Here is a 14,112-nt window from a genome sequence, read left to right on the forward strand (position 1 = left end):
GTTGGGACAGTCTTGAGGATTGCATTCTGTCACGTTCGGAGATGCTTCGTGATATGGAGCAACAGGTAGTGTGTATCCATGAGCACTTGACTACAGAACAAGATAGGCAGAAGAAGTATGCTAATTCTCAAAGGACTGATAAGCAGTTTGCTGTGGGAGATAAGGTTTTCTTGAGAGTGCGATTGCGAAAGAGTCCGATCCATTATGGAAAGGGTTCTAAGCTGGCACCCCAGTGTTTGGGAGCATTCGAGATTCTAGAGAGGATTGGCCTGGCTCCTGACGACCTTGCTCTACTGCCCAGCCTAGCTCGCATTCATGATGTTTTCCATGTTTCAGTGCTTCGGCAGTATATTCTTGATATTGTACATGTTCTTGATTGTAATGCATTGCAGGTAGAGGATGGGCAACTAGCTTTGGAGCAGGTTCGTATTCTGGAGTAGCGGGAGTTGACCCTTAGGGGTTGAACCATCAAGAAGGTAAGGTACCAATGGGACCCTACTAATGATTCTTCAGCTACTTGGGAGGATGCAACTAGATTGAGAGAGTTATATCCCTACTTGTTTGTAGGCTTCCAGGAGTAAGTCTAACCCAAGGGTGGGGTGGATGTAGTGCCTACCCTCGTTCACATCTTTTCCAGAAATATTATTGCTATTATTATTAGACTATGATGGACTAGTTTTATGTTGATGGATTAGTGGTATTGTTTTGACACTATCAGACATTATGTTATGGGTTCAGTGGTTATGTGATGAGATCATTTAGACTTTACATTTCATGCATACATGATGATCATAATATTGTTTTGAGTTATTGTTGATGAATAGTTGAATGGTTTATTATCTTACATGTTTTATTATGGACACTTACCCCATACTTGCATGTGTATGGTGTGTGTGTTTTCTTATTGTATGGCGTTTCTGATGTGGTTAAGGAAGGGAGTCGTAGTCACCTGCTTAGTTGGGATCTACACGACCACTTCCTGTCATTGTCTATTTAGCTTAGCATTATATATATTGTATGTAAATGCATGGTTTTTTTGCAGGTTGTAGGTACCGGGTATCGACTTCCCTGAATTGCCAGGATGAGTGTACCCTATTATACTATCTCAATGATAAGAGAAGGGAGATAAATTCTCAAGTCCAAATCCCAAACCTTTAAGCCAATTGTCCTAGTGAGGTAGGACAAGTATTTGGATATTTTACCCAACGAATGTGTCGGATGACATAATTCGTGATTTTTAACCCTTTAGACTGATTTTGAGTGATTTTCTCTATGATGGGGTTTCATATTTTATCTTGGAGGTCTGTGGTGAATTTTTCATTAATTAAGTCTTAATAAATATATTTAATTAATAAAATTATTTATTTGAGAAAAATTAATATAAAATATCATGTTATTTGATATTTTGATTATAATTAATTAAATGAGAATTAATTGAGGAAAAGGAATTAAATAAAAGAAAATTAGAATATTAAATAAAATAATAATAAAAGTAATAAATAAATAATAATAATAAAAGTTATAAAAATTAAAAATGAAAGTTATAAATATTTAAATAGAAAATTATATAAAAAGTGAATTGGAGTTATAAGCTTGCATGGGAGTTAACACACTTTTCTATTTCTCATGTGTCAAAAACACGGGGGTTAGTGCATCAATTAAGCACATGGTGTCTACAACCCTATGACTCATCTAGAAGGTTGGAAAAGACCCATGCTTAGTTGGTGACACATTCTAGCTACTTCTAGAAGCATTTTAGATGTTTCCTAAGAGCTCTTTATATTCAGGCATTCCAAGAAGCTTAGATATAGCGTTTGGAGTGCAATTGGAGCATTGGAGGATTCAAGAATTTTGAAGAAGGGAGCTTGCTCTGATGGGTTTTCTGAGGAAGAGCGATTTAGCATCAGAATCTAGGTAGATTCTTGTGATTTTACTTATGCTATTTCCGCATCATGCATTCTCTGTCTTCTTCGTGTCTTCCATATGTCTTCTGAGGGATTTCATATTTTTATTATATGCATTCTCTATATCGATGGTTTAATTTATTTGAGAATTCTATATGCATAGATCTAAAAAGAACATGGGGTTAGGGTTGAGATTCATAGTCAAACCCATTAGATTAATTATTGGAAATTTTGGAGATCAAAGGTCTATGGAGAAATTCTAAAAATTGAATTTTATATTTATATAATGTCAATTTTCTTACACACACACACACACACACACATGCAGAATTAAAAACATCACATTATATGAAAACATCACAGTATATGGACATATGTGTGTGTGTGTGTGTGTGTGTGTGTGTGTGTGTGTGTGTATATATATACATATATATGTATATATAATATATATTTGTTAAAAATCTAGATAACATAACCGTGGGCGAAAACATTTTAAACTAAATCGCAAATGGGAATCGCGTAAGCGATTTTAAAAATATATATAAACATTTTATACATTAAGTCGGGGGGGGATGAGACCCACGCCCCCACTGCGGTCGCAGTGTACCATTATCGCAGGCCCTGTGATCCAGGGTCCTGCGTACCAGCTGTTATGTTATATATATATATATATATATATATATATATATATATATATATATATATATATATATATATATATATATATATATATATATATCTGTGTGTGTGTGTGTGTTTTAAAACATTTTCCATATGTATGAAGTCAATTTTAATTTTTATTAAAAATTTTGGTATTAATTGAATTTGTTAATTCGATTTTGTTTAATTTTAAAATAATTTATATTTGAATATGAGTATTAATAATTTATTTTATAATTGTATAATTGATTTATATGAAAGGTTCATGGTTTAAATTAATTGTTTTATTAAGTGTATGAAATTTGATTGTTAGTTTGGTGGGGGGGCGTTTTAAATTAAAATTATAATTGAAGAATGGATTTTAAAGAATATTCGTATACATTCAAAACATATAAATGTTCCTCCAATTCTTTCTCTAAACTTGGAGACGTAAATCGAGACTTTTGCATTTAAATTTAAGTTGTAAACTTAGCAAAACCAAAACATGTGTTTGCATTGTGTATTCTTTATGCTATTGTTTTGAGTTTGGGTTGACTAGTGTTGACCAGTTATAGGGGGTCTACCAGAGGCTTGGGAGTTATGTGATTGTAATGCCATGATGATGTTTTAATCTCGATCTTTATAAACCCAACCATGGTTATGTGATGGAATGCTCTATGTATTAGATGTGATTACTCATTGTTATATTTGAGATTACTATGATATGGATTTATTCTTAATGATGTCATGTTGTGACATGTTTGACCCAACCATTTTTTGAGTCTTCGATCAGTATGATTGAGATATATTTTGGTTGTTGAGAAGCATTGGATACTTTGATTATCAGTGATACTTCAGTTGCCAATAAAGAGTTGTTGTGTTCATGATTTTCTATGGATGTTTTCTCATGGAGATTTGATGCTTTTATGCATATTTGATGATTTTATTATGGATTATCTTTTGTGATTTTGAGATTTATGATTCCATGAGCTTAGGGTAGGATATCTGCATGTAGTGACAGGAAGCGGCTTGCAATGGGGGTCGGGGCCGTAAGAGGCTGCCAAGGTAACTCATTGTAAGTTGGATTAATAAGTGATAACATTCACACCTAATACTAACTGAATGAACCTAAAAAGATAAGTGTTTTGTTCTCGCCCATGCCTTGAGTGCTTGTACAGGCTAGGATGGGAATAGTGAGAATGCATGGTTGCGACCTTGCATTCCATAGTATGCCTTGTCAGTATGAGAGGATACTAGTGGCCGCATGAGATCAGTATGGACCTTTGGAGTTTAGCTAACTGTCAGGGTAACTTCTACGTGATAAATGTCATGACACTTTCCCACTTGCATAGTAGGTTCCTACATGTCATTGTGTGCCTCTGGGAATTAGATGTCGGATTTTGTGTTTGGAGCCTTTGAGTTAGTATACTTTTAGGATTCCTGAACTTATAGAGATTTGTGCTATGTGATTTTGTTAGCTTGTTTGTGACTTGAGATTATCTCCTCAACATGGTGGGAGTGGACCACTTAGGTACCACGCGGTCGGGTGGTAGTGTATTTTCCACTCTTATCATTTGAGATTCATTGAGACATCGTGGCTTATGTGTCCTTTAGGATGGTGGATATGTATCCTTTCATTGATGATTATCATATGTTAGATGATGTTATCTTATGCTTATATTTGCATGTTAGATTACTTTTCTACATATGATTTTGTATATATTAGGAGTGGCATTCCTACTATGTTAATATCGATGGTCTCTTCGGTAATTTGGAATGTTACACACGGAGGGATGGCTAGGATCCACTATGGTCTAATGATGGTAATAATGGTTGGAAGGAGTCATGCTCTTAGTTTATTATGTTTGATCTTTATGATGGATGTATATGTCTTCTATGATGATGTATCATGTGTATCATGTGATTATATTTACTTTGATGTGTCATGGATTAGAATATAATGATGTACCATAATTCACATATGTATATTCTTTTGAGCTTGTCATACCCTATGACATGTACAGTGGATGATTGAGCATTTGAAATGTAATGAATAAACATTGGACTTATCATTATTATTTCATGTGGATGTTTTACTAGATGGATTCATTAATGTTAGTTGACTTGGATGTAATTCAACGATAAGGGATCTTAAAGAATGTAATCTAATATGTATGTTATGTTCAGATGGACATTGCTAATGCTTTCGTCATTGTGCATAAGTTATATGTGGTATTTACTTTCATGTTTAAAAAAAAAAATTTTAAAATGCTACCAAACTTAGTGAAATTCTAGGTTGATTCTTTGGATCCCTTGGCGGGGCATTACACACTTACCTTTTCTTTGGATCTTACCTTTACGCCAATACGCACTTTACATGGTTACAACGATGCCATGTTATGCCTTAGTGGATGATCGAGAAAGAATCAAAAGACTTCTTTCGATCATACGCTTCACAGTCCAATCATAACATCTCCATGGTGAAATCCAAGCCTTTGCGCTAATACAAATCTCTTCCAAGCATATCCCCGTAAAGCTTTTATCAGGTCCTGCTAAAGAAAATAGGGCCCACAAATTAGCATGTGCTTATATCTTTGACTTAAGTGACTTTTACTCCTTTACGGTGACTTTATGAGCATAAACCCAGAGACCTCTTCTTTTCCTTCTCGCGCTTTTACGTTGAATAGCTAAGCATAAGCCCGTAGTCATTGTAACATCTCAACCTTGTTAATATTACCTTTGGAATCCTCTGATTGTCTCTTCATTTTTTTTTACTGTTGTGATCATACGATCTTTACGATCTTATGCATCATAACCTTTGTATCTTCGTAACATTACCAAGCTTCCCCTCCCAATGATGCGATCACTGTTTTGAGCGTATGATCAAGACCTTTTTTGAAACTTTGACTAAAGGAGGACTTTATGCCAATACGCTCTTCACGAACTTACAATAAACTATGTGATCTCAAGCTGATCGAAAAGACATCTCTTCTTATACGCTCTACATGATATCGTAAGATTGACGACCATTATGAAAAGTGATTCGCTGCCAGGTTGAGGATTAGAAACCTTTATGCACTTACAATCATCATTGAAAATTAGCACAGTATAATATAACATGATATTTATGCAAATAATTTGGATTTTGATTTAATAATTAATAAATTTTATTATAAAATTTATATACTAATATTATATTATATAAAATATAATATTATATAATAATAATAATAAATATTGTACTTATTCTTTTAACATGCCCTCCTAATGCTACTAGCTATATACATATTATATATTTATATAATATATATATAGAGAAAGCTGAGAGATATTGAGGCTTTAATTTTCTTTAAAAAAATACTTTCACATTGAAAAATTAAAGCCTTGGTATCTCTCGTCTTTCTCTATATATATTATATATATAATATGTATATAGCTAGTTTTAAAACAACCATATTATGAAAAGTGTTTAAATAACATAACCTACAAATAACCAAAAAAAATTCTTAATAAAAATTGGAATATGGAAAACCCTCCTAAAAAGAGCTCTTGTATAGCTAATCATTTAATGTATAGAGTATAAAATTTATTTTAAAAATAAAAAAACTTCAGAAATATTTGTATTATAAAAAATAACTATTTGTTATTGGTGAGCATTAATTTAGTTTTCAAATAAAGTGTATAAAATAAGTTTATTAAAATTTTGCCTAAATATTTTATCATTTTTATAAATAAAAATACTATTAGTTCAACAAAAATATTGATAATTATAAGTATTCGTACAGCTCATAATTATATCCTAATAAATTTTGACAATTATAATTATTCTAAAGCTCATAATTTATTTATTTACTATTTCCTTTTATATTGGTGAATGAGACCCAACATAATGTCCCATTTAATGGGTCCTATCAAAGAGTGCATAAGATAAAATAATAAAAACAAAAAATATAATAGGTCAAGTCATTGCATTGCTAGATAGTAAAGTTTGTGGAAACTGACAAACTAACGAGGTAAAGGTAAGTAATGGCACTGGCTAAGTAATCCCATTTAGTTGTATTTTTGTAAGTAGTACGTCAAGATTCCTTGGGTCCACACGTTTATCTTTATCTTTATCTCGTCTATTCATTTTAATTTCCCTCCACTTATTCCAATTCACTTTTATAGTACATTTTGGCCTTTTCTACCAATTTTCAACATTTTGGTAGGCACTACGACCATAGAGTTGATACAAATCTAGAACTTCTAAAAGATTCTTAATTTCAGATTCTGAATTATTGAGAAGTAAAAGTCTATCATCAAAATGTGAGTTGATAACCATAGAATCCTCAAGAAAAAAAACACCCTTAAGTGAGCAAATTTGATTGTATTTTTGTAAGTGTAGGTCAAGATTCCTTGGGTCCACACATTTATCTTTATCTTGTCTGCTAATTTTAATTTCCCTCCAGTTACTCCAATTCACCTTTATAGTACATTTTGGCCTCCTCCACTTATTCCAATTCACTTTTATAGTACATTTTGGCCTCCTCCACTTATTCCAATTCAATTTTATAGTACATTATGGCCTTTTCCACGCAATTTCCATGGTGGAAAGAATCTGTGCAAAGTTCAACATTTTGGTAGGCAATACCTTACCCAAGCTTCAAGCAGAAAATGTGAACACAGATCAGTCATTGTATTCCATCCCCGTATTTCTAATAATTGCTATCGATCTAATAAAGTGACTTTCCATAAGACCAGAGAGTTGATTTCAAGAGTGGTTTCACATGCTGTGTTGTTAACGTGCTGACGAAGTTAATCTCAATTTACTTTTGGCCATTTCAGTGTTTGCACTACCTTCGATGTGTTTACTTCTACCCTTTGATATTTCTTGAAGTCCGCCAGTTTAGCGTGTATTTTACTCACAATTAATTATAGTTCATAGAATGATTAACTTTTCAGCTTATTCGATGACTGATTTGGACTGTGTTATAACGCCAAAACTATTTATTATTACCCAGCACTAGCAGGCATCCGATCACACACACTTTCTCCGTGAATAGGGGTTTAACTTGTTCCAGACGACCAAGCAAAATGACGAGCATCTAATCAAGAAAGTCTCGTAGAAAGCAATGTGAACAAATTTCCACCGTAGGCGGGGAAATGGAATCTTCCCGATGGGGTTTCCCTCTGAGATTATTCCACTTGTGGGGACAACGAACGACATAGGCTATGTGAACAAATTTCCACTGTTGAAGGTTCTTTCTTTTATCTATCTCTAAATTTATGCGTGCTCTTGAAGTCAAGTCGGGTGAAGAAATAAACTATAGCTTGGTAGTATTGATAACTTACTTATTTAGTTGTATGAGAGACCTCTTTAGATCACGCTGAGGTTCAATACCTCTTCCTTTGATATCTTCAATCGTCATCTGTTACGGCTCCCAGTAGAACTCTCCAAGTCTCCACTACGACACTGATTTCTGCTCAGTAGGTAAAGAAGACCCGGCCTCCCAAAAATTGGATTTTTAAAGCTTACCTATCTTATTCGTTTGATATTCCATCAATACCACCTGATAGTTATGCTAATAATAGAATACATTGCCGCAGAAAGGAGAGGGGAATCCCCTTTATGTTAGGTGTTCCACTACTGCTCAGAATATCATATCCACCCCCTCTGCTCTAGAACAGCTCTTACATCTTGCAATTTTAGTCCTCCAGGCTCCTTTCATGGCTTCCACCTCCTCATCTACTCAGGGAAGATCGGTTGCATCTTCTAAACAATATGATGCATTTATCAGCCATCGAGGCCCTGACGTCAAAGACACCCTTGCTAAACAGTTGTATGACCTTCTCAAGGCAAGAAGATGCCGGGCATTTCTCGACCGTGAAGAGATTGAAGGGGGAGAGTCTATTAACTCTGCCATCAGCAATGCCATATGTTCATCGCGCGTGCAGATAGCCATTTTTTCGAAAAGATATGCGGAGTCCAAATGGTGCTTAGATGAGTTGCATCTTATGCTACAACAAACTGATGCCCTCTTCATTCCTGTCTTCTATGGTGTGGAGCCTAAGGAGCTTCGTTCCATACACAGGGGATCGTATGCTAAGCCATTTTCTTCCTATAAGAGTAAAGACGAGTACCGGGAGAAGGCGGAGGTTTGAAAAGAGGCCCTGTCATCTGCTGCAGACATGTCTGGTTATGAAGATAGTGTGCATAAAGAGTAAGATTACTGTCATTTGCATCAGTTATGATTCGTCATGATTACGATTGTTTTGTATAGATTGTGATTCATCATGCTTTTCCCATTTGTCAAGTACATGCGATTCATTTTACTTTTCTAGGATGACTTTCTTTAATAGATTTTTCTTATCTTCGATTTCAGAAATCTGTGTGAAAAGATTGTGTGCCGTGTACTACAAGAAATCGAAAAGAGGAGACCGTTGTATGTTGCAAAATATCCAGTTGCCCTTTCTGAACAAGTTCAAAATTTTGAAAATTCTTGTCCGGATACAGCCAGAACGATTGGGATCTATGGTCTAGGCGGGGTTGGCAAAACAACCTTCTCAAGAGAACTGTTTAACAGGAAGCGTTCAAGTTACGCTGCGTCATGCTTTCTCTCTGATGTGAGAGAATCACATGCCAGACGTGATTTGCATTCCTTGCAAAGCAAACTTTTGGAAGATCTTTTTGGCGATAAACGGCATTTTCGGGATACAGCTGAAGGAGTAGGAGCAGTAAAAGATCGTCTAGAAAGGGCAAAGAAATCGCATTTCCTTATAATCGTAGATGATATCGATCGTCAAGATCAGTTAGATGCCCTCATACCTGAAGACACGTTGGGCCCTGGTAGCCTTGTAATTATTACAACCCGTGACCAGAGTTTGTTAACGGATGCAGATGTCCGTTACAAGATGAGGGAAATGAAAGAAAAACACGCTAAGGAGCTCTTCTGTAACCATGCTTTCCACAAGCCTCATCCGCCCTCGATGTATAAAGAACTGGTGGAAAGCTTCGTGGAGTATTGTGGAGGTTTACCCCTTTCTCTCATCGTTCTGGGCGCCCATGTAAACGGAAAAAAGCAGCATTATTGTGAGTTAGAATTGGAAAAAGCCAGGAGAAGCCAGCCGGAGGATATAATGCAGAGGCTCAAAATTAGTTTTGACTCTCTTGATAGAGAGGAGAAACAGATATTCATAGATATTGCCTGTGTCTTCAATAAAAAATATGGCTATGATTTGGACTATGATTTGATAAGCAATGCTATAATAATTTGGAAGGCATCCGGCTGGAGCGCTCCTGAGCATGCACTTCAAACCCTAAAAGATAAGTGCCTACTTCAAGTGGTTGGCGATGAGAGATATGAGACATTTGCAATGCATGATCACTTGCGAGATCTAGGAAGGCAAATGGCAGATGAGTTGGGCCCTCCTCGGCTTTGGAGACCAGAGGTTCTAGAATCTATGGTGTGTTTCTTCTTTACTTTTTTGAAAATAGTAGCATAGAAATCTTTTGATAAAACCTTTTGAGTTTATGTCAATCTCTCACTGAACATGCAGGCAGCAGAAGGGTTTCAAGAAATCCTACAAGAAACCAAAGGGAGGTCTTTCCATTCTATCTTCGATTGGTCTCTTAAAAGGCAAATCACCTATTTTGTAGCTGACAGTGACCTCCTGTGGCTTAAAATAGGGAAAAGGACCTATTTTGCAGGTGACAGTGACCTATTAATAGGTTACGATGTAGGAAGCCTTCCTCCCTCGATTCCTCTATTGAAATTGCACATATTAGATGTTTTTGCAAGGCCAGAATTGTGGAGCAGTTTCCAGGCCAATACCCAGGTATTTTATTTATTTTTGCACAAAATTAAGTCTCCTTTCAAAGTACTTGTTTGACAAATATTGTTTAACAGCCAGAAAGAATCCATCCGATCAACTGTTTGAACATAGAGACGAAGCACTATGAGCTTTCCTTTTGCACATCCTTTACAAATCTTGTCATGCTCTTCAACCTTAGGAAATCCAAGAACCAATGCATTTGATGTTAGAATCTTCAAATTATGAAAATTCAAATGGCCATACTTGAGATGTCACAACCAACTTTTATCTTCATATGCCATATTAACAAGATGAAGTTGGAGCTATCACCAGCATCACTCTATAAAACTGTAAAGTTCTATTATTTGAATTATTTATCAAATATAAATAAATAAATTTAATTTTATATATATATATATATATATATATATATATAATAATTTTACTATTTATTTGTACTAACATTTATTTGAATACATTAGCTTGACATAGAGTTAATATAAGAATATCTAGCATTGTCATTAATATATAACTTTATATAATATTAAGTAAATTATTATATTAAAATAATTTAGAAATAAGATTTTAGAAAATTGTTTATAATATAGTTAAAAAATTAGATAATATTTGAATTGATTTAAAATATATACCAATATACAATATATAATTTGATATTTTAATAAAAAATTTATATAGATATTTCATAAATTTAATAATTTATCTTAATTTATTGGTAACAGATTGTATTAAAAATATTCTTAAGATTTAAAATCAAAGTTTCTAACTCTATAATTAAGATATATAATTTTTTAAAAATAAATTGTATACTTGAGTCTAATCTACACGAATCATTAAACTGTCAATGGTAGGCCACTTCGGAGTTGAGAAAGCTGAAGATTGAGTTCTGCTCGCTAAAGCCTCCATATCGGTCAATGGAAATGTTAAAACATTTGGAAGAATTAGAGATAACTGACTCACTAGAGAATACAACATCCTTGGTGCAATCACTTCAGCATCTCAGCAATCTTAGATCTTTGAACTTGGAGGAAGCTTCTTTCCAACGGACCCCGGATGAGAGAAAAGGTAGAGATTCAATTATTTTGGATTCTTCTACAAGGCGCAGCTGCCTGAAAAGACTTGAAACCATACGACTTGATCGTCTAAGTATCTCCAACTTGGTAATTAGTGGAGAGATGTGTGCCAAGCTTCGATCACTGGCCGTTGTATGTCTGAATTATTTAAACCAAATTGAGTTGAAGCAGCTACAGAGTCTGAATGCTCTTACATTGAATTACTGTCCAGAATAGGAAACAGTGTCAGGGTTATCTTCTGTAACAGGGCTTCGACAGTTGAAAATAAATGGTTGCCCACAGCTGCAAAGCGTAGAAGGGATAGAGGAGTGACCAGGATTGGAAAATCTGGTAATTCAAATACCCGATGATGGATACGCTCCTGGATTGAGGGTATAAATACTACTTTTTCTCACACAATCAACCGATTTGAGTTGAAAGCAAGTTTATTTATGGTGAATAATATATAATTGTTCCTTCTGTATTAGAGACTGAAAACAAAAATCACTTTTTAGATTTGTGCTTTACAATTGATTTTGTTCAAAATTATTTATTATACTCTACTTTTAAGCGAGCATTTTAAATGTTTCAGATGCCATTGGTAAAGAGAACCATTTTGACACAGAAGGCGATGCCTGGAGCATCGGCCAAATTGACTGCAAATTTGTTTTCTGAGGTAATCGGCGAGGCAGCAGTCTCTGAGGTCAAGACGGGGCAGATCTACAGTTGGGAAAATAAGTGGACGATTGAAAGCTCACCGAGTGCAATCACCATATATACATTGCTTGTAAAACCAGATAGTTGGAGCCTGTTAAAATTTGAAGATGAATATTTTTGTCATGTACCAAAAACGGGGAGTCTGCTAACTATGTTTTTACTCAAAGAGTATGATGGTAAAGACAGACTGGAAAATGCGACGGTAAAGAAGGGGTTTAAGGCCATTGTGGAAGTTGAGGAAGAAAGCAAAGCTTTAATTGTATTGCAAAGAATCATTGATCGATTATACACACCTACAAGAAAGGCACCACGCTTGGCGGCATATAATGCGGTAAAGCGAAAGCGAAAGCAGCATTGAAAAGTGCAATCAGCTTACTTTCACTATTTAATTATTGAAATGCTGTCACCGTTGTTTTATTGAACTCTTAGATTTCTACTATTTGATAATAGCATTCTCCTTTTTTTGTTTCTAAAGTTTATTGTGTTATTATTTCTAATGATATTAGACTTAGGTTATTAGGTTGTTTGTTTTTGGAAATTGTTGTTTCAATTGGTTCATACTTATTGCTAAGGGTTTTTCTAGATAATTTGAAGTCCTCTATATTTGTTGTGTTATCATAATTTCTATTATTAGTTTTATTGTATGTAAGGGTCCTATGTGTATTAAGATGATTGATTTAACAACCAAGATTCCTAGATTTTTTTGGGGTTTGGTACCATATCTTTCCCTTATGATACATTTTAATGTTAAATGTGTCCTCTTATTCTGGTTGGCTCTCAAGATGGATATAGTCAAGCTTTTTTAGGTTGCTAGCATATTCAATTTTGATAAAATTCCACAACTTACTCAAATGATCTTTTATGGTGTATGTTTGGTGTAGTTTAGTATTTTTATAACTTTAATTTCTATTATTTCCTCACTATTTCAATAAATTTCATTTAAAAATAAAAATGTTATAATTAAAGATAGGATGACACCATTACAAATAAACATATAATAAGCTTCATCTTTCACCTTTTCATGGCACACATAACTACACCATTACTCTTCATTCCTCTTTTGCCCAATTTCATTATTGTTGCCCAATGTCATTATTTTTTCTAAAGATGCTATTTTTGTTTGTCTCTTTACCTTTCTCATAATCAACTACTATATAAGTAGTTGATGTTGGGAAGGTGATACAAAGGATGACCATCATCACCACTAAATTTTCATTTCTTTAAAATATAATAATTAGATTATATACATGTCAACATAATTTTTGTACTTGTTGACATATATAATTTTAAGCAATGACAATATCACTTAAGATTAATTTTACGCAAAAAAATCACCATAAAAGTGAGATTCCTATGTAGGGGGTTTACAATATTTGATAAATTTAACACCGAACCATTAGTTTAGACTCCTCAAACTAGCTATCTTGATATTATTTCATGTAATCATCATTCTATATATTTCTTAAACATTGTTACACTTTATATCCTTGTGATTGTTTGCCTTTAGATATAATTTTGTATAAGTCTATAGATCACACAATTGATTATAAGGACATATTAGTAAAATTGACAACCACATTTTTCCTAGATTAATGCAAACTTCAATGTTTCACTTTTTGTACATTGTTATTAATTGATCCCATTAGATAATATTAATATTGGAATATTAGCTATTTCTATTTTAATTATGTTCTTCAAACTATTATTTATTACAAAATTGTCAATTATAAATATCATTAACATAATACAAATTAATTTATGTTGTCTACAATTTAGTTGACTAATATAAATAATTTTAAATTTATCTAATTAGCTTTATTAAATATGTCATTTATTCTCTAAAGTAAACATTATGATTAAAACTTAAAGAGTAGGTAAATCAAATGATTACTTTGAAACATTGTTTTGTGGGGGTTTATCAATGACATGTCCTAAATTTGTAATAGGAAGGAAGAAAATTTAAATAAAAATAGATAGAAAGACATTTAAAA

General features: G+C 33.7%; 2 protein-coding genes across 3 annotated transcripts; both read left to right on the plus strand.

Annotated features, from left to right (window-relative positions):
* Positions 1-8,249: 8,249 nt before the first annotated feature.
* On the plus strand, positions 8,250-8,741 carry LOC149528506 (putative 2' cyclic ADP-D-ribose synthase BdTIR). The gene has a single exon (XM_089809778.1). It carries the CDS (start codon positions 8,250-8,252, stop codon positions 8,682-8,684), a length of 435 nt encoding a protein of 144 aa, XP_089665904.1. The 3' UTR covers positions 8,685-8,741.
* On the plus strand, positions 8,605-12,595 carry LOC149528507 (disease resistance protein RML1B-like). Of its 2 annotated transcripts, XR_016358685.1 has the most exons (5): positions 8,605-8,743; positions 8,906-9,986; positions 10,080-10,358; positions 11,204-11,797; positions 11,997-12,595. XR_016358685.1 is itself a non-coding variant. In XM_089809777.1 (4 exons), exons 1-4 carry the CDS (start codon positions 8,712-8,714, stop codon positions 12,477-12,479), a joined length of 1,875 nt encoding a protein of 624 aa, XP_089665903.1. In that variant the 5' UTR covers positions 8,605-8,711; the 3' UTR covers positions 12,480-12,595. The 2 variants fall into 2 exon arrangements, 1 of the variants encoding a protein (XP_089665903.1); XM_089809777.1 differs by lacking the exon at positions 11,204-11,797.
* The last annotated feature ends 1,517 nt before the right edge of the window (positions 12,596-14,112 follow it).

The sequence above is a fragment of the Cupressus sempervirens genome, chromosome 11 (assembly GCF_028749045.1).
Source record: "Cupressus sempervirens isolate cs-2001-9-10 chromosome 11, ASM2874904v1, whole genome shotgun sequence".
NCBI classification, from domain to species: Eukaryota; Viridiplantae; Streptophyta; class Pinopsida; order Cupressales; family Cupressaceae; genus Cupressus; species Cupressus sempervirens.

What these genes read in the sequence shown, in the direction of transcription:
- LOC149528506 (XM_089809778.1), top strand. Translation starts at nt 8,250, where the DNA reads ATGGCTTCCACCTCCTCATCTACTCAGGGAAGATCGGTTGCATCTTCT.
- LOC149528507 (XM_089809777.1), top strand. Translation starts at nt 8,712, where the DNA reads ATGTCTGGTTATGAAGATAGTGTGCATAAAGA. An exon ending in GAAGATAGTGTGCATAAAGA is followed by an intron (nt 8,744 to 8,905) that starts GTAAGATTACTG and finishes CTTCGATTTCAG; the next exon opens with AAATCTGTGTGAAAAGATTG. An exon ending in GTTTCCAGGCCAATACCCAG is followed by an intron (nt 10,359 to 11,996) that starts GTATTTTATTTA and finishes TAAATGTTTCAG; the next exon opens with ATGCCATTGGTAAAGAGAAC.